Below are 25,246 nucleotides of genomic sequence, written 5' to 3'. Positions count from 1 at the left end.
GTCTTTTGTGTGTGTGTGTGTGTACGTTTTCATTTCCTCCTGAGATAATTTATACTTAAACACAGTTTTGATGTGGTAGAGTTTTTTTAAAAAGCAGATCTTTGAAAATTTTCATGTCTGAAATTTGATATTTGCATTTATTTTAGTTCTGAGAGACTATCTTGGTTGTATTTTGGTGAGCTGTTTCGGGCGGTAGATAGAAATTTGCAAGATACCTTCTATTTCTGTAAAAGCCACTCACAGTTTTGTTTCATTTAAAATTTTAAAACATGTTAATTCAGACCAGTGATTTAAAAGAATGAACTTTGGTGATTTTAAGTTTTGATTTGGATTTGTTAAATAGAGGTAAATGGATAAACACATATTGTTTTATTGAAACACAGCTATACTTTAATACTGAAAGAATTTGATTTACTATTTGTTTCTTATATTGTGGTTAAAGCTTTGCTTTTACACTCTGCTGTTGCTAGACTGTCCCATCACTTTTCTTTGTATTAACATTTCACAACTCATCGCATTCTTCTTTTTATTAATTTTTATTATTATAATGCTTTTCCTTTTTTTCTTTAATCTTATTATCTCTGTCTTTTAAAAACTTGTTCTCTAACTTTGTTTTCCATTTTCTCTTTTTACTTTTTCCATACAGTGTTGTTACAGATCTTATAGCAGTCGGTTTAAAGGTAGGACTCTTTTACTATCCTTTCATAAGCTTTTTTAAATCTTAGTTTCGGCATTTTTTTTTTTTTTCCAGTGGTGATATCATCTCACCTGTTCATAAAATTATCTTTTTTACTGTGTGATAATAGTCTTTCATTTTTATTTAGCTCCAAAATAAGTGGACCTGTAGTTGATTTTGGATTTTACATATTTATAAAGAGGGGCTACAATATTATCGTATATCTAAAATGTGAACAAAAAGTTTAGCCCAAAGTTTTACTTGAACTCTCAGAGTTTATTTGTTTGATTTTGTTTTGTTTTGTTTTAGCAGTTAAATATAGCCTAGGCTGTATTTCCCTATCATGTTTGTTCTTGTATTTTCTCTTGGATGTGTTTTTGAGTAATAAAATAATAATAATAGCAGCTAAAGTTTCTTCAATTCCTAGTATGTGCCAGCTGCTGTACACCTATTTCACTAATTGTAACAGTCCTTCAAGGTAGGTATTAATAAATTCCCATTTTAGAGATGGAAAAATAGGTTCAGAAAGTTTGTTTTCAAGGTGTGGTGCACCAGAGTTCAAACCCGTGTCTTCCTGGTTCCAAAGCCTGACTTTTTTTTTTTTTTTTAATATAACTAGCTGCCAGTAATAAGGGTGCTGTCTAGAAAGTGAACAGGAGAGCTGGATAATTAATATTTTACAGTAATAACTCTTTAAGTCACATTAGTTTTATCAGTCTTCTCATTTATTGAATTCTAAAATATAAATCAAGTAAGCAATGTTCACCAGTATGAGGCTTTTAAAATATAAATGGGTGTTTTAAGGTTTCCTTTAGCAATTTGATATTTGATATACTGAGTTGAGAATCTAGTTCTAGAGGCCACTTATAGTTTGGATTACTATAGAAAACAAAAATAATTCATGTTTATATTATATGTATTTTATGTAAAATTGTTTCACCACTTTCTGTCCTTCATCTCTTCATCATCTCTTCTTGCTAGCAATTTCAGCACTTCCACATTTGCAGTTATTGGATCTGGTGGTGGTGCTCATCTTCTAATACCTTAAAAAATAAGCATAATAGCTTATGAAACTAACAATAGGATTCTGAGATTAACATAATAGGGAACTGCTGCTTATACTATCTTTTGAAGTTGGGTGGAGTTAGCTTGCTTTGACAAACTTTGAACATATTTTGTGAATTGAAAAAAATGGAGGAACCTCTTTAGTGAGATATGCTTTTCTTCTTCTTCTCCCCCCCTACCCCCCATACTTAAGTCACTTTCTTTTGGGAATGACGCTAGGAGATACAGAAACTGTAGGCTGATATCTAGGATCACTTTTGGTGTCTCTGTAGGTACCTGTGAGGGAAAGGATATTTAAAGTGAATGTTGTGTGAAAAGTAATTTGTGATTCTAGAGTTTATCTGGCAAAAATGAATACATGAGACATTTAAAATAAAACTTACATTTTTGAGTTGAGAAATTATGCTTGAAGGGCTATTATGCCTTTTTTACTACGGGGGAAAATATATCTTAGTGATGAAGAAAAAGATTAGGCACGGCATTCAGATTTGAATACATGATTTGGATTTCTGACTACCTGTTTAGCAGCAAGCGCTCTAAAAACAAAGATCAGATCCTACTCTGAAGAAAAAATAAGCTGATTTAGTTGTTTCACTAGGCAGTCTATATTTGTATAGACTTAAATACTGGAAATGTCTGTAAAATTACTGATTATATGGAGAATTTCTCCTAAGATTGTTCTGCTTCTTTCTTGGATCCCATCCAAGGAGTTTAGTTACCAGGTAATAGGCTAATAAATAAGGCTCATAATTCATCTAGATTGAATAAACCAAAATCAGCAAATTAGAAATCCTGTAAGAATGTCAGTTACTTAACCTTCCTCCGTTATCTGAATATGATGATACAACACATAGTTTTAGCCAGTGGCAAGAGTGGATTTCACTTATGGTCCATAAGTTGCTTTCCCGGATTCAGAAAAATAATATGAGTTTCATTTTTAAAGAATTAAAAATATCCTTAAATATGAAATCCTTTATTTTAGGGAAAGAAAGCTGAATTGTTTTTAGAGATGACTGATAATGAACGCGTGTCAAGAACTTTATTATACCAGATAAATCAAACTGTCAGCATGGTGGGTAACATAGCTTTTTGTGTGTGTACCTAAGTGTATTTTAAATTTCCAGCTTATACTAGTTTATCTGAAACTCAAGTATTTCCCATATTTGTGGTTATTTTTCCAAAGTACTATAGTAGTTACTAGAACAAATGATTTTTGGGCACCTGGGTGGCTCAGGCTGTTGAGTCCAACTTTGGCTCAGGTCATGATCTCAGGGTCCTGGGATTGAGCCCCCTATTGGGCTCCCCCTGGAGTTTGCTTTCTCCCCTCCCTCTCCCTCTCCCCCCCCCCCATTCTCTCTCTCTCTCTCTCTCCTTTTCTCTGTCTCATAAGTCGGGGAAGGGGGAGAGGGAGAGGAAGAGGGTGAGAAGCAGACTCCCTGCTGAGCTGGGAGCCTGATGCTGCTCAGTCTCACGACCCCGAGATCATGCATGGCCTGAGTCAAAATCAAGAATTGGCCACTTAACCGACAGCCACCCAGGCTCACCTAAAATATGATTTTTTAAAATGATGATACTCCATATGTTTTCTGGGTAGTCTTCCTATTTTAAATGATTAGATGAGTATAGAAAAACTCATGTTTAGTGGACTAAAATTGGCTTCTAATAATGATCATGCCTGTCTATATAAAGGAAAGAACGAAACAGCATATTTAAATTAATTTTGAAGATCAACTTTTTATTTGCTTGACCAGAGCTTAGCAAAGTACAGCCTGTGGACCAAATCCAGCTTGCCACCTGTTTTGTAAATAGTTTTGTTGGAACACAGCCATGCTAATTCCATATTGTCTGGTGACTTTCACAATCGAATGGTAGAGTTGAATAGTTGTAGCCGTTGATCTTATGACCACAAAGCCTAAAATATTTACTTTCTGGCCCTTTTCAGAAAAAGCTTGCCTGTTGCTGTGCTTGAGCTATACAAAATATAGAAGGCCATTGCTGGAATTTTTTTTTTTAATTGGGCTATAATTTACATAGAGTGAAATGCATAGTTTTCAAGGATACAGTGCAATAAATTTTATCGAATGTATCCACCTGTGTTTCCTACTCCCCAGTCAAGGCACTAGAAAATCACTGTAAAATGTTCTTTGTTGTCTTTTTCCAGACTCATTCTAGAAAACTGTTCTGATTTCTATCATCATAGATTATTTTTTCCTGTTTCTGAACTTAATATAAATGGAATAAAATATTTACGCATCGTATATACAGTGTAAGCTCTTTGATGTCTGGCTTCTTTTACTCAGCAAATGATTGTTTATAGATTGATTTATTTATTTTGGGGGGGAGGGGCAGAGGAAGAGGGGGCCTCACTGTCTCGGCCCCACCTCATGACCCTGAGATCACCACCTGAGCCATAACCAAGAGTCCCTTGCTCAGCTGGTCGCTCAACTGGCCGACTGAGCCAGCCAGGCGCCCTTCAGCAAAATGATTTTTAGATTCAACCATGTTACATGTGTCAGTAGTTCATTATTTTTATTTCTGAGAGTATTCCATTATGTGAATGTATTACAATATTTAAAATGTATTCTCATGTTGGTAGATGTTTGGTTCTTTCCAGATTTGGGCTATAATGAATAAAGCTGCTATAAGCATTTGTTTAAGCCTTTGGGTAGATGTAGGTTTCATTCTACAGCATAGGGAGGAGTAGAATTAGATAATGTGTATCTTTAAATTGTAACAAACTGGGTCGCCTGGGTGGCTCAGTTGGTTAAGCGACTGCCTTTGGCTCAGGTCATGATCCTGAGTCCCTGGATCGAATCCCGCATCAGGCTCCCTGCTCGGCGGGGGGTCTGCTTCTCCCTTTGACCCTCCCCCCTCTCATGTGCTCTCTCTCTCTCATTCTCTCTCAAATAAATAAATAAAATCTTTAAAAATAATAATAATAATAAATTGTAACAAACTCTCGAACTATTTTGTTAAATGTTGTACCACTTTATACTCTTACTTAGCTTTGTATTAGACTTTAGGTTGCCCACATCCTTGTTTACCTGTGCATATTGCCAGTCTTCACTTTTATCCATTCTAATGGGTGTAACCAGAATTGCTAACAGTAGCTCATTATAGTTTTAATTTGCATTGATCTCATGACTGGTGGTGGTGCTTACCTTTTTGTGTATTTCTACCCTTTCATGTGTTTTTAGTCATTCACTTACCTTTTGTGAATGTCTATTAAGTCTTTTACCTGTTTTTTTAAAAAGATTTATTTATTGGGGCGCCTGGGTGCCTCGGTTGAGTGGCTGTCTTTGGCTGGGTCGTGGTCCAGGGGCCCTGGGATTGAGCCCCGCATCGGGCTCCCTCTTCAGCAGGGAGTCTTTTTCTCCCTTTGTCTCTGCTCTCCCCTCCCTCCACGATCTCTCTAACGCTGTCTCTCAAGTAAGTAAAATCTTTTTAAAAAAAATATTCATTTTTAGCGAGAGGGAGGGAGGAAGGGAAATAGGGCATGGGGAGAGGGGCTGAGGGAGAAAGTCTTAAGCAGACTGTCTCTGAGCACAGAGCCTGATTGGGGCTTATCTCAGGACCCTAAGATCATGACCTGAGCTGAAACAAAGAGTTGGCTGCTTAACCAGGCGCTCCTTTTACCTATTTTTTTATTTTAATTTTATTTATTATTTTTAATTTTTTTTTTTAAGATTTTTAAAATTTATTTATTTGAGAGAGGGAGCAGAGGGAGAAGCAGGTTCCCCATTGAGCAGGGAGCCAATGCAGGGCTGGATCCCAGGACACTGGGATCCTGACCTGGGCCAAAAGCAGATAAAAGCCACCCAGGTGCCCCTAGTAAGGTCTTTTTTTAATCTTCTCTGACAGTCTTTCTCTTAATTGGTATATATAGACCATTCACACTTCAGGGGATGATTTAGTTGGATTAATATCTACCTTGTTCATAACTGTTTTCTATTGTTAAAAAAAAAATCAACCTAGGAAATTTGAAGATCTAATTGGATTTATTACGCGATTCATGAATCAGGCAGCATCCCAGCTAACAAGTAGAGGGGAGCTTCAAGGTCTTGTACAACAGGTTTTTATAGGAAGGAAGGTGGGGCAAGAAGTTACTAGCGAAAGAAAAGAAAGGATTGTTTAGGCAAGATCACTTTCTTTTACAGGGTCTTATTATGCAGATTACCTCATCTTCCTTTGGGGGATTGAGAGGGCCCTGTGACAGATTACCTTATTGATGCTGATCAGAAAATTCTTGACTGTCCAGATTTCATGATTTGTCTTTTTTTTTTCCTTTGAGGCATTTTATTGGCAAGTATGTATTACATCCCTAGAAAAAGAATCCCAGGATTTTCCCTCCTGTGTGTTTTCATCTTGCTTCTTCAAGGTCCATGATGCCAGCTGAGGTTGTCAGTACAATGAAACCAAACTGGCAGGACGGGAGCAGGTTATTCTGCCATTTTTCTAGATCTTTCAGTTGCACATCAAATCTGGGGCTGATCACTCCACGCTTGTTTAACCTGCCCGTGAGGTTCACAACCATTTTCCCCGCTCTGTGATCATCAATGATTTCAAATTCGCCAGTGTAACCATGCTTCATCATCAGTGAGAAACCGGACTATGACTTTGGAGCACGGCCTAATAAGAACCTGGCGTTTGCCTCTCTTCTCAGTGTTGTTAATGCTCTTGAGAGCATCTGCCAGGACATTCATGCGCACCATTATGGCGGCACGGAAAGATGGCAGAAAGTCGTGATTTGTCTTAAGTGATGCCATGTTGGGCCTGTGGTTTTCTTTGTTAACCTATTCATTGACTTGTTCTTTGTTTCATTTTCTTCCTCCTCTGGTTTTAATTGAACAATTTGTATGATTTTATACTTACTTTAAACATTTTTTTAGGGTTGCCCTATACATTCTAATGTGTGCAGTATACAGACATTAGCTACTCAAAGTCCACCTTCAGATAACACTATACTGCTTTATGTACACCTTATGACAGCATTTTCATTTACTCCTTCCTGCCCCTTATGACACTGTTACCCTTCATTTCACTTAACCAAATGCAATAATCATCCACTGCATTGTTACGATTATGACATCATGTTAACAGTTATCTTTTAGATCAATTAAGAATAAGATGTATATTTTATTTTACCTTCATCTAGTTCCTCTCCCACAGTCTTCCTTTCCTTATGTGGATCTGAGTTTCTGATGTATATAATTTTCCTTCTCCCCAAAGAACAAGGTTTTTTTTTTTAAGATTTTATTTATTCATTTGAGAGAGAGAGAGAGAGCACGCGTATGCACACACATGGGGGAGGTGAGGAGAAGCTGACTCCCTGTTGAGCAGGGAGCCAGACACGGGGCTGGATCCCAGACCTGGAGATCATGAATTGAGGTGAAGGCAGACACTTAACCATCTGAGCTAACCCAGGCTCCTCTCCGAAAAACTTTTTTTTTTTCTCTTTTAACTTTTATTGCAGAGCAGGTCTACTGACAATCAATTCTCTTGGTTTTTGTCTGAGAAAGTCTTTATTTCTCCTTTACCTTTTTTTTTTTTTTTTTTTTTAAAGTAGACTCCATGCCTGGTGTGGAGCCCAATTCAGGGCTCGGACACACATCAAGACCTGAGCTGAGACCAAGAGTTGGACACTTAACTGAATGAGCCACACAGGTGCCCCATCCTTTACTTTTGAAGGATGCTTTTCATATAGAATTCTAGGTTACTGGGTGTTTTTTTTTTTTTTTTTCCTTAATACTTTAAATATTTCATTCTATTTTCTTGATGCTTGCGGTGTTTCTGATGAGAAAGAAACCTGTAATTCCTACCTTTATTCCTCTCTATGTATGTAAGGTGTTTTTTCCCGTCTGTTTTTTTCCCAAGATCTTCAATATTTTCTTTATTTGGACTCTGTTCTTTGAAATAGGGTTTTAAGGGTTCTTTATATATTCTAGGTGTAAGTCCTTTTTTAGGTATATGTGTTGTGAATATTTTCTCTCAGTCTGTTGCTTGTTTATTCATTTCTTAATGGTGTCTTGATAAATAGAAGAATTTAATTTTGATAAATTCCTTTTCCATTTTTTGGTTATGGCTTTCTGTTCTTGTCTAAGAAATCGGCTTATCCCAAGGATAGAAAGATACTCTATTTATTTGTTTTAAAAAAACTGTGCTTTTGGGACGCCTAGGTGGCTTAGTCGATTAAGAGTCTGCCTTTGGCTCAGGTCATGATCTCAGGGTCCTGGGATCAAATCCCACATATTGGGCTCCTTGCTCATCGGGGAGCCTGCTTCTCCCTCTGCCTGCCGCTCCCCCTGCTTGTTCCCTGTCTCTCTCTGACAAATAAATAAGTAAAATCTAAAAAAAGTCGTACTTTGAACTTTTATAAAAGGTTAGGTCTGAGATGAATCTCAGATTTGTTTTTGTATGTGGTAGAGGTGGAGATTGACTTGTTTCCATATGGTTATCTAGTTAGTTCAGCACCTTTTGTTAAAAAGATTCTCCTTTATGTAATGAATTGTTTTGGTACCATTATTTGAAAATCAGCTCACCATTTGTGAGTGTGTCTATTTATGCACACTGAATTTTTATCCATTATCTATTTATTATGTTAATCTCACATTGTCTTGATAACAATGGATTTATAGTGTGTCTTAAAATCAAGTAGTGTAGGGGCACCTAGGTGGCTCACTCGTTAAGCGTCTGCCTTCGGCTCAGGTCATGATCCCAGGGTCCTGGGATCAAGCCCTGCATCGGGCTCCCTACTCAGCGGGAAGCCTGCTTCTCCCTCTCCCACTCCCCTGCTTGTGTTCACTCTCTCTCTGTGTGTCTCTCCCTGGCAAATAAGTAAATAAAATCTTAAAAAAAAAAAAAAATCAAATCCAACTTTGTTCGTCTTTATCAATATTGTTTTAGCTATACTAAGTCATTTACTTAAAAATTTACAATTAGCTCATCAGTTTCTATTTAGAAGCTGGGATAATGACTGCAATTGCACAGACTATATAGGTCAATTAGGGAGAAATTGACGTTTCAACCATACTGAGTGTTGTAATCTGTAGAATAGAGTATTTCAATTTTTTAGGTCTTCTGTAATTTCTTTTAGTGCTGTTTTGTAATTTTCAGTGTACAGGTTTACATGTATATTTTAAATGTATCCCTTTTTTGTATGGCAAATTGTGTTCTTGTCAATATACAGAAATACTTCGCACATTTACTCTGTAACTTATTGCTGTTATTGTATTTTTTTAATTGCTTAGGATTCTTTTTTTTTAATGTACATGATCATGTCATCTGTAAATATAGTTTTATTTCTTCCTTCCCAGTCTGGATGATTTTTTTTCGTGCCTTAATTCAAAATTTAAGACCTCCAGTATGATGCTAAGTAGAGGTGACAGCATCCTTATCTTCTTCCTGCTCATAAGGGAAAGCAGTCCATCTTTGTTAGCTGTAGGTTTTTCTTAGATGCCTTTCTCATGTTGAAAAATTGCTTTCTGTTCATTGCTGTTTTTTATTAACATGAATGGATGTTGGATTTGGATCTTTCAAGGAATTTGTACATTGGAGCTAAATTGTTGAATATAGGGGCATAAAATTGCTCATATTTCCTTATCTTGTTAATCTGTCTAGGATCTGTAATGATTTCCATCTTTTCAGTTCTGATACTGGTAATTCATGTTTTCTTTTTCTTTCTTTCTTTCTTTCTTTCTTTCTTTCTTCTTTCGCTGATTGGTCTAGCTAGAGGTTTTCAGTATTACTGATCTTTTTCAAAAGGCAATTTTTGATTTCATTTATTTTCTCTTGGTTGACTTTTCTATTTCATCACTTTCACTCTATTATTAAGATTTATTCTCTTACATTTTCTGTGGGTCAGGAATCTAGGTATGGCTTAGCTGAGTCCTCTGACTTTGGGGCTCTTACATAAGAGTGTTATCAAGGTGTTGGTAGATGCTGCAGTCATTTTCTGTGGAAGAATCTGCTTCCAAGCTCACTCATATGACTGGCAGGAGTCTGTTCCTCCTAGGCTGTTGATCTGAGGGCCTCACTTCCTCATTTCTTGTTGGCTTAAGGCTGCACTCAATTTCTTGCCACCTGGGTCTCTCAATAGTGCACTTGTCTCAGCAACTGTTTCTCCCAAGTAACCAATAGACAGAGTAAGAGTTAAGCCGAAGTCAGTCTTTTGAAACCTAATCTGGGAGGGGGCAACCTATCACTTTTGCTAAAGTATTCTGCTCTTAGAGGTATGTCACTAGGTGTAGCCTATACCGAAGGGTAGGGTGTTACACCTGGGTGTGAATACTAGGCAATGGGGACCATCTTAAAGGTTTGCTTCCTACTCCAGAAGAGAAATTGCAGAGTGGTGTAGGGGTAATGCACATGTTCAGCTTTACTAGATAGTTCCAGAGTACTAATTGGCAGTGTTTGAGAGTTACTATTACTAGAAATTCTCACCAGCACTTGGTATTTTCACTTGAGATATATTTTTTTTAAAGATTTTATTTATTGGGGCGCCTGGGTGGCTCAGTCGTTAAGCGTCTGCCTTCGGCTCAGGTCATATTCCCAGGGTTCTGGGATTGAGCCCCGTATCAGGCTCCCTGCTCTGCGGGAAGCCTGCTTTTTCCCTCTCCCACTCCCCCTGCTTGTGTTCCCTCTCTGGCTGTCTCTCTCTGTGTCAAATAAATAAAATAAAATAAAAAAAGATTTTATTTATTTGAGAGAAAGAGAAGGAGAGACAGTGAGAGAGTATAAGCAGGGAGGAGAGGGAGAAACTGGCTCCCCGCAGAGCAAGGAGCCCGATGCAGGGCTCGATCCCAGTGATCATGACCTGAGCTGAAGGCAGATGCTTAACTGACTGAGCCACCCAGGCACCCCTCACTTGAGATGTTCTTAATGTAATCATTTTAGTGCTATATATTTTCCTCTAAACACAGCTTTAGCCACATCCCAAAAGTTTTATTTGTTCTGTTTTCATTTTTATCGAGAGTAAATCAAACTGCGAGAATGTAGGAGGTAATAAGTAACTTAAATGAAATGTATAAATTCCTTTAAAGACAGAAAATATTAAGTGACCAAAACTGACATGAGTTAGAAAGTATTCCCTTTTATAAAAAGAGTTTGTATAAGATTAATGTTATTTGTTCCTTAAATCTTTGATAAAATTCAGTATAGCTATTTGTGATAAAGTTTTTAATTATGAACTCAGTTTTTTAAAAAATAGATCCTATGTTAATTCTGATTTTAAATTTCTTTAGCTGTATCCCACAGATTTTGTTATACCAGTGCGTGCAGGTGTGGGGGAAGGGCAGAGGGAAAGTATCTCCAAGCAGACTCCCTGCTGAGCTAGGAGCCAGAAACAGGGCTGGATCTCACAACCCATGAGATCACCACCACGGAGCCAAAACCAAGAGTTGTATGCTTAACCAACTGAGCCACCCAGAGGCCCCTGCTACACTGGGTTTTTATTTTCACTCAGTTTAAACTATTTTCAGTTGTGATTTCTCCTGTGACCCATGATTGTTTCTATGTGCGTGGTTTAATTTCTAAATATTTAAGGTTTTTCCAGATACCTTCACGTTACTGGTTTTTTAATGTTACTTAGAATCAGTTTAGTCTTTTTACATTTCCTGAAATTTGTTTTTTGTTTTGTTTTGTTTTTTATTAACATATAATGTATTATTTGTTTCAGCGGTACAGGTCTGTGACTCCATCAGTCTTACACAATTCACAGCGATATGTCATTTGCATAGTACATACCCTCCCCAATGTCTGTCACCCAGCCACCCCATCCCTCCTACCCCCCTCCACTCCAGCAACCCTCAGTTTGTTTCCTGAGATTAAGTGTCTCTTACAGTTTGTCTCCCTCTCTGGTTTCGTCTTGTTTCATTTTTCCCCCTCCCTTCCTCTATGATCCTCTGTCTTGTTTCTCAAATTCCTCATATCAGTGAGATCATATAATACTTACCTTTCTCTGACTTATTTCCCTTAGCATAATTACCCTCTAGTTCCATCCACATCGTTGCAAATGGCAAGAGTTCATTTTTTTTTTAAAAAGATTTATTTATTTATTTGACAGAGAGAGACACAGCGAGAGAGGGAACACAAGCAGGGGGAGTGGAAGAGGGAGAAGCAGGCTTCCCGCCAAGCAGGGAGCCCGATGCGGGGCTCGATCCCAGGACCCTGGGATCATGACCTGAGCCGAAGGCAGACGCTTAAAGACTGAGCCACCCAGGCGCCCCAAGAGTTCATTTGTTTTGATGGCTGCATAATATTCCTCTGTGTGTGTGTGTGTGTGTGTGTGTACACCACATTTTCTTTATCCATTCATCTGTTGATGGACATTTAGGCTCTTTCCATAGTTTGGCTATTGTGGACGGTGCTGCTCTAAACATTGGGGTGCACGTGCCCCTCCAGATCACTACATTTGTATCTTTGGGGTAAATACCCAGTAGTGCAATTGCTGGGTCGTAGGGTAGCTCTATTTTCAACTTTTTGAGGAACCTCCCTACTGTTTTCCAGAGTGGCTGCACCAGCTTGCATTCCCACCAGCAGTGTAGGAGGGTTCCCTTTCCCTGCATCCTCGCCAACATCTGTCGTTTCCTGACTTGTTAATTTTAGCCATTCTGACTGGTGTGAGGTGGTATCCCTTTGAGGTTTTGATTTATGTTTCCCTGATACCCAGTGATGTTGAGCACTTTTTCATGTGTCAGTTGGCCATTTGGATATCTTTGTAGAAATGTCTGTTCATGTCTTCCCCCCACTTCTTGATTGGATTATTTGTTCTTTGGGTGTTGAGTTTGATAAATTCTTTATAGATTTTGGATACCAGCCCTTTATCTGATATGTCATTTGCAAATATCTTCTCCCATTCCTTCGTTGTCTTTTGGTTTTGTTGACTCTTTCCTTTGCTGTGCAAAAGCTTTTTATCTTAATGAAGTCCCAATAGTTCATTTTGCCCTTGCTTCCCTTGCCTTTGGCAATGTTTCTAGGAAGAAGTTGCTGTGGCTGAGTTCGAAGAGGTTGCTGCCTGTGTTCTCCTCAAGGATTTTGGTGGATTCCTGTCTCACATTTAGGCCTTTCATCCATTTTGAGTCTATTTTTGTGTGTGGTGTAAGGAAATGGTCCAGTTTCATTCTTCTGCATGTGGCCGTCCAATTTTCCCAACACCATTTGTTGAAGAGACTGTCTTTTTTCCATTGGACATTCTTTCCTGCTTTGTTGAAGAGTAGTTGACCATAGAGTTGAGGGTCCATTTCTGGGCTCTCTCTTCTGTTCCATTGATCTATGTGTCTGTTTTTGTGCCAGTACCATACTGTCTTGATGATGACAGCTTTGTAATAGAGCTTGAAGTCCGGAATTGTGATGCCACCAGCTTAGCTTTTCTTTTTCAACATTCCTCTGGCTATTCGGGGACTTTTTTTTTTTAAGATTTTTTTTTTTTATTTGAGAGAGAGAGAGAGAGAGAGCATGAGGGGGGGAGGGTCAGAGGGAGAAGCAGACTCCCCACTGAGCAGGGAGCCTGATGTGGGACTCGATCCCGGGACTCCAGGATCATGACCCGAGCCGAAGGCAGACGCTCAACCGACTGAGCCATCCAGGCGTCCCTATTCGGCGACTTTTCTGGTTCCATACAAATTTTAAGATTATTTGTTCCATTTCTTTGAAAAAAGTTGATGGTGGGGTGCCTGGGTTGCTCAGTCGTTAAGCATCCACCTTCGGCTCAGGTCATGATCCCAGGGTCCTGGGATCGAGCCCTGCATCAGGCTCCCTGCTCCACGGGAAGCCTGCTTCTCCCTCTCCCACTCCCCCTGCTTGTGTTCCCTCTCTCACTGTCGGTCTCTGTCAAATAAATAAATAAATCTTTAAAAAAAAAAAAGAAAGAAAAAAGTTGATGGTAGTTTGATAAGGATTGCATTGAATGTGTAGATTGCTCTAGGTAGCATAGACATTTTAACAATATTTGTTCTTCCAATCCATGAGCATGGAAAGTTTTTCCATTTCTTTGTGTCTTCCTCAATTTCTTTCATGAGTATTTATATATTTATAGTTTTCTGAGTACAGATTCTTTGCCTCTTTGGTTAGATTTGTGCCTCGGTATCTTATGGTTTTGGGTGCAATTGTTAAATGGGATGGACTCCTTAATTTCTCTTCCTGAAATTCGTTTTAATTTCAAGCATATGGTCTGTATGAATGGTCTATATACATTTGAAAAGAATGTATAGTTTACTTTTGTTGAGTGTATTGCCTTATAAATGTCAGTAAAATAAGCTGTTTGAAAATTTAAGTCTTCTGGGGTGCCTGGTTGGCTCAGTCAGTAGAGCATCCACCTTTTTTTTTTTTAGATTTTATTTATTTATTTGACAGAGTGCACAAGCAGGGGGAGCAGCAGGCAGAGGGAGAGGAAGAAGCGGGCTCCGTGCTGAGCAGAGAGCCCGACGTGGGACTCAATCCCAGGACCCTGGGATCATGACCTGAGCCGAAGGCGGATGCTTAACAACTGAGCCACCCAGGCGCCTGAGCATCCTACTTTTGATCTTGGAGGTTGAGCCCCATATTGGGTGTACAGATTACTTAAAACAAACAAACAAAAAAACAAAAAAACAAAAATTTAAGTCTTCTGATATACTTACTGCGATTTTCCTTTTGTTCTGTTAATTACCGAAGGAGGAGAGAATATTGGCATTTCCAGCCATAATTGCGGATTTTTTATTTCTTTGTAGTTGTGACAGTTCTTGCTTTTTTAAGATTTTTTTTTTTTTATTTGAGAGAGAGAATGAGATAGAGAGCATGAGAGGAGGGGGGTTCAGAGAGAGAAGCAGACTCCCTGCCGAGCAGGGAGCCCGATGCGGGACTCGATCCAGGGACTCCAGGATCATGACCTGAGCCGAAGGCAGTCGCCCAACCAACTGAGCCACCCAGGCACCCGTGACAGTTCTTGCTTTATTGTGTAAGGTGTCCCTCACTTTGAGTTTATCCATTCCTTTGTAGCTAGATTTAGGTTGTTTGTTTTTGGCAGGAATACCACAGAAATGGTGTTATCTTCTGAGTGTATTGTATCAGAATGCAAAGGATGTTGATTTGTCCTATTAGTTGTAATGTTAATTTTGATCACTTGGTTGGGCGCCTGGGTGGCTCAGTTGGTTAAGCGACTGCCTTCGGCTCAGGTCATGATCCTGGAGTCCCGGGATCGAGTCCCACATTGGGCTCCCTGCTCAGCGGGGAGTCTGCTTCTCCCTCTGATCCTCCCCCTCTCATGCTCTCTGTCTCCCATTCTCTCTCTCAGATAAATAAATAAAATCTTTAAAAAAAAAAATTTTTTTTTTTGGTCACTTGGTTAAGGTTGTGTTTGCCAGGTTTTCCACTGTAAATTTATTGTTTTTCCCTTGAAAGTTTGGTTGATCTCACCTGTAAAGCCATCTGGGCCTGGGTTGGGAATAGAAGACGGGAGGTCTTTATTAATTCAATATCTTTAATTTGTATGGTTTAATTCAAGTTCTCTGTTTCCTCTCTAATTTCTGAATTCTATATTTTTCTAGGAATGCATTCATTTTATTATTTATTTTATAAGTTTATTCTGCAGTTCATAATACTCATGTTAATTTTTAATCTCTGTAGTCCTCAGTTATTCTTTTTTTGTTCTGAATTGTTTGTTTCTTCTGTCCTTGCTCTGTTATGCTAAAGGCCCAGGTATTGTTTTAAAAGAACCAGTTTTTGGTTTTTATTAATCCTTAAGTGATTTTTTCAGTTCTTGATTTCATGGTTTTCTGGTCTTTAAAATTTTTTCTTCTTTCATGTTAGTTTGGGTTTGTTCTCTTGCTCCTTTTCTAACTTCTTTGAATTGGATATTTAACCCACTTATTTTTAAATTTCCCTTTTTCAACTGTAAATTTATCTTAAAGTGTTAAAGCTGGAAACCATAAGTTTGTATTTTCATTTTATTGTATCTTAAGTATTTTTACATTTTTATTATGATTTAAAAAAATGTCCTTTTTAACTCAAGATTGTTTACTGGTGTTAAAATTTTAGTTTCCAAACATTAGCTACTTTTTTGTTATTATTTCTAATTTTATTGTAGGGTTTCTGTTCAATATATTCTTTTGGATTATATTGAGATTTCTTTCTTTTACTAACTAATGTAGGGATTGGCAAACTATGACCCAAGGGCTAAATAGTTCACTGCCATCTGTTTTTATACATCCTGAAAGCTTAAATGCTAAAATGGCTTTTACACTTGCAAATAGTATGTATAAATAAATAAATAAATAAATAAATAAATAAATAAATCGGAAGATTACTGTGTCTTATGACAAGTGAAAAATAGATGAGATTTGTGTCTCAGTGTCTGTAAATGACGTTTTATGGAACACAGCCATGCTTATTCATTTTCATACTGTCTGTGGTTGCTTTTGTGTATTGTGGCAGAGACCATATGACCTGCAAAGCCTAAAATACTTAATATTTGACCCTTTACAAATAAAGTTTGTCAACCTGATACAGTATCTTTTTGTGTGTGTATTCTTAGCTGGATGTCAGTTTCTGCAGTCAACGTATCTATTAACTCAAGTTATTGATTGTATTATTTGCTTTTTTTCTGGTCATATTTTGTATGTTTGTTCTATTTGTAAGAGGCATGTATTAACATTTCAACTCAATGTTGATTTATCTCTTTTCCTTATTATATTTCATCATAATGATGATGATCCAGAATTTTAGTTTTGGATTATATGTATTTCTCATTTTCTCTAGGATTCAACTTTTTTTTAAAGATCTATTTTATTTTATTTAAGATTTATTTATTTGTTTATTTGACAGAGAGAGATAGCGAGAGCAGGAACACAAGCAGGGGGAGTGGGAGAAGGGAGAAGCAGGCTTCCCGCCAAGCAGGGAGCCCAACTTGGGGCTTGATCCCAGGAGCCTGGGATCATGACCCGAGCTGAAGGCAGACAGACGCTTAATGACTGAGCCACCCAGGCGCCCCTAAGATCTATTTATTTTAGGGGGGGGGAGAGTGTATAAGTGGGGGAAGGGGCAGAGGGAGAAAGAGAAGGGAAGCAGACTCCCTGCTGAGCATGGAGCTCAGGACCTTGAGATCATGACCTGAGCCAAAAACAAGAGTTGGAGGCTCAACCAACTGAGCCACCCAGGCGCCCCTCAACTTTTTTTTTTTCTAACAATATAAATTTCAAGATATCTGATCAGTTTCTTTTATATCTCTCACATCATCTCTTAGCTTTGTTTTTCAGTTGGTCTGAGTGCTTTTTTTCCCAAAAAAAAAAAAATACAACATTTTGTGTTGTGTGTGGCAAATTTGGTGAGGCTTATGTATCTCTGAGAATATTTTTAGGCAGGAATAGAATTCAAAAACCTTTCTTCCAGCTTGCCCTCACACTGAGACCTTTGTGTTCTCAACTCTAGTTGGTAGCTACTTGTCTCCATCATCCCTCTCCCATGTACTAGTTCAAATTGGCCTTCAACTTCCTCAAGGTTTCTCTCTCATTATTTTGGTTCCTTAAAAAACCACACATGTGCACGTTCTCCATGGTTTTGGAGATGGGAATTAACAGTTCATGTTAATTTGCTAATTTCAGGCTTCAGATTAACCTGTTTATTACCAAGTACAGTGAGTACAAAGGACCATCACCTAGATACATTATTGTGAAATTTTAGAATTCCATGAAGACATGACTGTGAAAGCTTTCAGGAGGGAAAAAACAAGTCACCTTCAGAGAAATAAATGTCATTCTGTCATCTTACCAGCCACACTATGTGCTAAATGAAAATGGGACAGTGTTTATAATTTTCTTAGGACAATATTAACCCAGAATTTTTTTTTTTTTTTTACTAAGTCAGATGTTTAATTATGAGGGTACAACTATGAAGATAGAATTTTCAGACATGCATGGATCCAGAGAGTTTGCTTTGTGTTTACCATCATTTTAGGTGGTTACTTAAAGATACTCTGGCAAAATGATCAAGTAAACTAAGGACAATGAAGACACAAGTTCAAAAAAAAGTTAAGCCAACCCAGAAAACTAAAAAGAAAACTTGTTCAGAAGGCCTAGAAAGCATTCTGGTTTTTTTTGTTTTTAGAAAGCATTCTTGATTGAAGCAGGAGGAAGCAGAAAAAGAAAGGAAATCATGAGCTCACTGTGAACCAAATTAGAATGTGGTGTGATATTAAGAGATTGACCACTTGATCTTCATTCTAGGAATTTTTTTTTTCAAGTGGTCCTAATTTTGTGACATTAGACTGTAAAGAGTGAAATGTGATAAGGTATATGTTTCCTTGAACAATATTTACATAGTCATAAAAATGTAAATGCTGTTTAATGAGTTTTTAGCTTTGAGTCAAACTTGGACAGGATATGAGTGAAGGAAGCCTAGAATGCTCTTGTTGCAGGCCAGAATGTAACAAGTATAAAGATAAAAAATAAAAGTGAAGCTGGCAGAGGCAGGGAAGGAGAGAACAGATAACTTGCCCCAACAGCTTTGTCTTTCAAAATGGAGAATTAAGAGGTTGTCAAATTCACAAAATAAGCAATAAAACTATACAGTTAGTATTTAAGAGTTAAAGATAAATTATTTAAGAATTAAAATTAATCACATATATTTCAAACATTAAGAGGACAAGAAAATGGAAAAGTTTAAGAGATAAATTTTTAAGGTTTCATATTAGAGTTAAGTTGGTTTATTTTTAAAGTTGATAACTCAAAAGTAGTGGTATAACCATATTATCTAGGGTTATAGGGACAACCATTAGACTGAGAACTGTTTAAAGATTAGGATTGGGGTGGAGGGATTTGCTTTATCATATAAACTTCTTTGTAATAGTTGATATAGAGCATGTATTTGATGAAAGTAAAAATTTATAAATAAAAGTTAAAAGAACAGAAGTAATTCAACAAAAAATAAATTCAACCATGTGTGTATAGAGAAGTCTCATTTGCACTGTTGTTCTCCTAGTCTTCCCCCCAAAGGTAACAATTTTATTAGTTTTTCATTTACTTTCTAGTACCCTTTTTGCAAGTAAAGGCAAGTATACATATTTTTTCTTCCTCTTCCAATACAAAAGGCAGCATATTTATATCCACTGTTCTTCACTTTGATTTTCTCAATAAAACAGGGAATCTTCCTCAGAGTTCCTTCCCCCTTCTCTAATTTTTTTGTTAAGATTTTATTTATTTATTTTTTAAGTAATCTCTACACCCAGCGTAGGGCTTGAAGTCACAACCCCGATATCAAGAGTCACATGTTTTACGTACTAATCGAGCCAGGCACCCAATTCTAGTTTTTTTAACAGCTGCAAAATATCCTGTGGATATAGAAATTAATTCATTAGGTTCTCTATTGATGGACTCTTACGTTATTTACAATATTGTGCTATAATAAACAGTTCCACATGAATAATCTTTAGATATTTAGAGGGTGTGTTTGTGAAGTAGAGTCTAGACATGGGATTACTATATCAAAGTTTAAATGTGTTGCAGGTAAATAGTACCAGAAACTCCACTGAGATGGTACTATTTTGCAGAACCCAGTTCTGTGAGATTGTGCTGTTGAGATTGTGCTGTTGAACTTTTGGATTTTTGCCAGTCTTATTGGTGAGAAATGTTATCTCAGTGTAGAGTTTTGTTTTGTTTTGTTTTTTAATACACGAGTGAGGTAGAGCATATTTTTATATCTTTAAGGGTTGTTTGTATTCCCCTTTTCTTTTGGATGTTGGTTCTTGTCCTTTTACCTCAGTCAATCTTTCTTTTCAACATAGAAGCTCTTTGTAAATTAGGGAAGTAAATCCTTTGTCTACAATGAATTGAAGATATTTACTCCCAGTGTGTCATTTGAGCTGCTTATGAAATGTTCTGCCATGTGGAGCCTTTTGATTTTTGAATAATTGAATTTTATGTATTTGTGTGTTTGCTTGTTTTTAGTATAACTGGATTTTGAATCATAGATAACAGGCTCTCCCTAGTCAAGTCTTGTAAAAGAATTCATTCATTTTTTTTCTGAATACTAGTATGATTATTTTTCACATTTAGATTTTTATTCATTTGGGGTTTATCCTGGTGTATGGTGTGAGGTATGGGGTCAACTTTATCTTTTTCCAGATGACTATCCAGTTTTCCAGATATCATTTATTATAAAGTCCATTTTCTCTACTGTAAATTGATGATATACTTTGGTACTTTAGCTGTTGCAAATGTAATATGACCATAGGTATAAGACCCTGGTCATTCTAATTGTCCGTTAACCTGAGAGAGAAGAATAGGGCAGGGGGGAGGGAAGCTTCCTTCTAAATAATAGCTACTAAATCCTTTATGTGTATTTTTGTGTGTATTCATCACAACACTATGAGGAAGATGTTTTTATTTTCATCTCAGACATGGGAACAGGAACAGAGAAACCAAATAATTTATCCTTCACTTAGAGAGTAGTAGAGTCCGGATTTAAATCCAAAGAGTGTGATTCCATAGGCCTGTGCTGTTTAACACATTTAACCCTACAACACTGTGTCCCATCTCTGATCTTAGTGGAGGCAGCACAGAGGCTCAGTTTCTCCTCCTTTCAAATTCATTGCTAATGCTGCTGTAGCAGCAATGGCTATGGAGATAGAACCTAAACAAAAGGAGGGTGTCTGGGGTCCAGCCTTACAAGAGCGCTGCAAAAAAAGTTAAGATTTGTTTGGCCATTTGGGTTTGGCAGGTGTACAGAAAATAGTTAATGTAGCAGGCTAGAGACTGCTATCATTAAGAAGGCTGTTTGTAAGGTTGGCCCTTGGCTAGAATCCTGGCTGGTAAACAGTTCCCTACATTGATATGACTTGTTCTTAAATGATAAGAGTGTCTTATTGTTCCTAGAGTGTTTGTATAAATGATATGGTTTATACTTTGTCTCTGGGAGTCTGGAATTTTGGTACATGCTAGGCATAGGGTATCTGTGTGACCAGCTCCCAGTAAAAGCCCTGGGCAGTGAATCTCTAATGACCTTCCCTGGTAGATAACATTCCATGTATGTTGGTTATCACAGTTCATTGCTGGAGGAATTAAGTGTGTGTGGCTCCACTGGGAGAGAACTCTTGGAAGCTTGCACTTGGTGTCCCTGGATTTTGCCCCGGTCACCTTTCTCTTTTGCTTGCTTTGCCTTGTATCCTTCCATTGTAATGAGTCTTAGCTATGAACACAACTTATGTCAAGTCCTTTGAGTCCTTTTAAAGAATTATTGAACCTGGAGTTGGTCTTGAGGCTAATTCTAGACATCGACATTAAAATGTTGTGATTTGGGCAGTAGGGGTATGTGTGTATATGTGAGGGTGGGAATTGGAGAGAGGGAGAAAATAAATGAATTTATATAGAATTTGAGATTCTTATAACTTTGGGAGGTTAGCAGCTGAGACTAACATCAGAGGAGAGTTTCCTTTCTTACGTGCAGAAGGAATACTGGCAGGTTAACAGTGGTTTGTGCTCAGTCACTACTGCAGACAGGAACTTCATTCAGCAGCTGTATTGCTAGTGATGACATTTGGAGCAACAGCATCAACAGCCATGGAGCAGTGTCGTAGCTGCAGAGTCAGCCTTTGAGACTGAGCTAGCTCTCCTCAGATTTTAGGATTTGTTATTTAAGAGAGGACTTCTGCTTACGAAAATAAGACATTTTCTTGAGAAGTCGTATGACAGTTGTGGGTGAAAGAAGAAAAAGCCAAATCCCTAATCATAGGTTTTAACATCTCTCTCAATCATTCCTGGAATAAGTAGACATAACATCAGTATTCTGTTTACAAGTACTGCTTATGCCCTTCTCCCCCAGATTAAAAAAGATGCATTTTATTCCTATCTTGCTAGGTATCAGTATACAAGAAGTCCTTTATGAAAAAGAACTTTGCATATTTATTGTAACATTAGACCAATTTTACAGAAGAGGATACCAAACCTGTGATGTTACTGTAACATAATACTTTAGATCAAACAGGCAGTAAGTGGCAGGGGCTAGATTCAAACAAAGGTTTGTTGGCAAAGCACATGCTCTGTTTTTTATACCATGGTGCCTGTATTGGCTTTAGGGAAATTAATATTCCATATAGCATTTGGTTAATAAGCAGTACTATTTTTGGAAATTGGTTTGTTTTAGGACAAATAAATAGTATACTGTTTTATTAGAATTAGGGATGGAAGCATAGTTTCTAGTCTGCTTAAGTAGTAAGGTATATTTGTGATTTCACTAAGATCAAAAAGAGGTTGGAATACTGTCCTATTTTTGTGATGCTTTGGGATTCCATATGTTAGGGCTCATTACCATTCACTCTGATTTCTTAATGTGTGTTCTTTAAAGAAGCATGAACTAGCTTAAGTCCATATAATGTGGCTCTTATAAAATTCATAGCTGCTTATAGGTCATTAAATGATGCAAAAAGAAATTTTACTTTTTGTTTTTTAAAAGAAATTTTATTTTAAGAAATATAAAATTAAATGTTTTATTAACATTTTTGAGATGGTAATATGGTAATGGTCAGTAGTAGAATTGGCCAAAAATCCTCATGAAGTGTATTTGATTGAAAGATCCAGTATGGAGGGGCACCTGGGTGGCTCAGTCGGTTAAGCGTCTGCCTTCGGCTCAGGTCATGATCCCAGGGTCCTGGGATCGAGCCCCGCATCGGGCTCCCTGCTCAGTGCGAAGCCTGCTTCTCCCTCTCCCGCTCCCCCTGCTTGTGTTCCCTCTCTCGCTGTGTCTCTCTCTGTCAAATAAATAAATAAAATCTTTAAAAAAAAAAAAAAAAAAAGAAAGATCCAGTATGGAGCTTGAGACACATGGTGGCAAAATTTTATTTATTTATTAAAAAAAATTTTTTTTTTTAAAGATTTTATTTATTTGCGAGAGAGAGAATGAGAGACAGAGAGCATGAGAGGGAGGAGGGTCAGAGGGAGAAGCAGACTCCCTGCCGAGCAGGGAGCCCGATGCGGGACTCGATCCCGGGACTCCAGGATCATGACCTGAGCCGAAGGCAGTCGCTTAACCAACTGAGCCACCCAGGCGCCCTTATTTATTTATTTATAAGATTTTATTTATTAGAGAAAACACGAGTTGGGGGGAGGGGCAGAGGGAGAGGGAGAAGCAGACGCCCTGCTGAGCAGGGAGCCTGCCATGGGGCTCAATCCCAGGACCCCAAGATCATGACCTGAGCTGAAAGCAGACACTTAACCAACTGAGCTACCCAGGCGCCCCAGCAAAATTTTTAAAGTTCATTATTTTTCAAAATGAAAATAACCCCTTTCTCTCTAATTAATATTTACACATGACAAGCGGATAAGCCAGATATAATAATCCCTACTAACATTTAGGTGAATTTGCTTTTCTCAATACAGTAGCCAGAATGATCCTTTAAAAAGTAAATTGGATCACGTTACTCTTCTGTTCAAAACTCTGTGTCCCTCATTTCACACAATAACATCTTTTAGAATGGCCTTCAATGTCACACATGCTATTACACACCCTCCAATGTCTTTATTTCTCTTTACCCCTTGCTCACTCCCAGTAACAGTTGCCTTCTCAGTTTTCTAGAACATGCAAGGCATTCTATACCAGTTTCGTCTGCTTACAACATTCTTCTCTCAGATACCTACATAGCTTACTCCTTACCTTCTTTAAGACTTTGCTTAAGTGTCACTTTCTTTTAGGTCTTTCCTTCACTGCTTGTTTAAAATTGTAATTCTCCTCCTCATCTTTGGCTGCTGCTTTCCTTACTTTTAAAAAAGCACTTATTTATTTTAAAAGTTTGTTTGTTTATGTGAGAAAGAGACAGAGAGTGAGAGAGAACACGAGCGGGGTGAGGGGCAGAGGGAGAAGCAGACTCCCCGCTGAGCAGGGAACCCGGTGTGGGCTCCATCCCGGGACTCCAGGATCATGACCCAAGCCAAAGGCAGACACCCAACTGATTGAGCCACCCAGGTGCCCCAGAAAGCACTTATGACTTCAAAACATATTATATAATTTAAAATTTTTGATTATTATCTGTTTCCTTCTGCAATATTGTAAGCTCCGTACATTAAGGGCAGGGGTTTTTTTGTCATTCACTGGGATTTTCCCCAGTGGTAAAAGACTTGGCTCTCATAGTTGGGTGCTCAGTAAATATTTGTTGGATTTGTTGAATGAAGGAATGTTATTGCTAAGGCAATTATACATGTTGAATTCAATATGTATGGACTGTGCTGTATAGTAGGAGCTAAATATTCAAATAAATGGCATTTTGGTTGCATGTCATGAATTAGAAGGCTTTTGGAGGAATAATTTAGTCATTTAAAAAGTTAATATTTTTTTGCTAAGATGCCCATATAAAATGAAGGCATTCAAGATCATTTTATTGAAACTGGTTCATCAGTGGGATTTTGAACATTGCCACAGCTGCATGTTTGAATTTGCCCCATCGTTGCCTTTTTTATTCTCACTGTCTTAAAATCTCAAAAGTGGCAGCTTTGGAAAAGAAAATATTACAAGTGAACAATGTGGTAACTATTTTGGGGGTGGGCGTGGTAATTGTTTTTTAAGAAATGTGTTTAGGCACAGTCACACATTTTGTAGATGAAGAGTTTGATGGGTCCACAGTGTTTGTGGGAATATGATCTCCAAGTCATTTTTAGGGGTAGTTACCAATAATAGCTAGTGCCTTTGGGTTTGGATGTGCTTTGAGTTACAGGAGGCTGTGAAAGGATGAATGTTAACAAAAGGTTGAATTAAAAAAAAAATACTTGGAGTTACTGCCTCACAGTTAATCTGAAAGCCTCACTGAATATTCAGTTTATTCCCTTCTCTATATAATTTTTATTCATTTTTTAAGCAAAAAAGTTTTGAATATAGATACATTGTAAAACATTATAGTAGGTTCTGTGGAGGAGGATATAAAGGTGATTAATCAGGAGACCATAATCAACAAGTGGATATAGTATGGTGAGACTTTACATAATATCACTTATTTCTATTTATGGAAAAACATAGTTAACAGAGCAGGATTAACATGTGTTTTCTGTTCTGGAAAGTGTTCACAAAGCCTCACTAAGACTGTCTGCTAGAAATTTAATAGAGGGGGCTACCTTGGCTTTACGGTAGAACTTGGATATTAATTTCAGTATTTTAGATTATTTTTCTTAAAAAGAAGTACTAGGATCATAGACAATTCTGAGGTAGTTTTGATAGCCTCTTTTTTATGGTCATAGCGTCTTCATAGGCTAAAACAAATGATATCTTGAATATCATATGCATTTTAGGTATGATCTGAAATTTAACTGTGAGTTAATGGTTTATTTTCAGAATCTTCCTTACATGCTACTTTAGTGGCTGTTTCTCAGTTGTGTGGATTGCCTTCTATCATATTAATAATGTCTCTTTAATGCTAACTAAAACCACTTCCCATCAAATTTGATAATGAAACACTTTATTTGTGCTGCTTAATTACAATATTCCTTTGCTTTGTTGTCCTGTGTATTTCATTATTTAACAGGAGGGAACTTCAGTAATTGATACTTGAGGCAGTGAAAC

At 37.5% G+C, this 25,246-nt stretch overlaps 1 protein-coding gene and 1 pseudogene across 11 annotated transcripts in view; one reads left to right on the top strand and one right to left on the bottom strand.

Annotated features, from left to right (window-relative positions):
• Positions 1-25,246, top strand: part of PTBP3 (polypyrimidine tract binding protein 3) — a 125,902-nt gene that overhangs the window by 2,378 nt on the left and 98,278 nt on the right. For 2 of the 11 annotated variants that reach the window (XM_064579194.1, XM_064579193.1), the window contains exon 2: positions 647-680. The exons of the other annotated variants lie outside the window; for them this stretch is intronic. In XM_064579194.1, the coding sequence (XP_064435264.1) occupies positions 647-680 (34 nt within the window). The remainder of the gene's footprint in view (positions 1-646; positions 681-25,246) is intronic. 11 annotated transcript variants of the gene reach the window in all.
• On the bottom strand, positions 6,046-6,475 carry LOC123849907 (small ribosomal subunit protein uS8-like; annotated as a pseudogene).

The sequence above is a fragment of the Mirounga angustirostris genome, unplaced genomic scaffold (genome assembly GCF_029215605.1).
Source record: "Mirounga angustirostris isolate CCGP_5_RB_7025 unplaced genomic scaffold, mMirAng1.0.hap1 SCAF_15, whole genome shotgun sequence".
Lineage (NCBI taxonomy): Eukaryota > Metazoa > Chordata > Mammalia > Carnivora > Phocidae > Mirounga > Mirounga angustirostris.
This window is presented reverse-complemented; position numbering and strand designations above follow the sequence as displayed.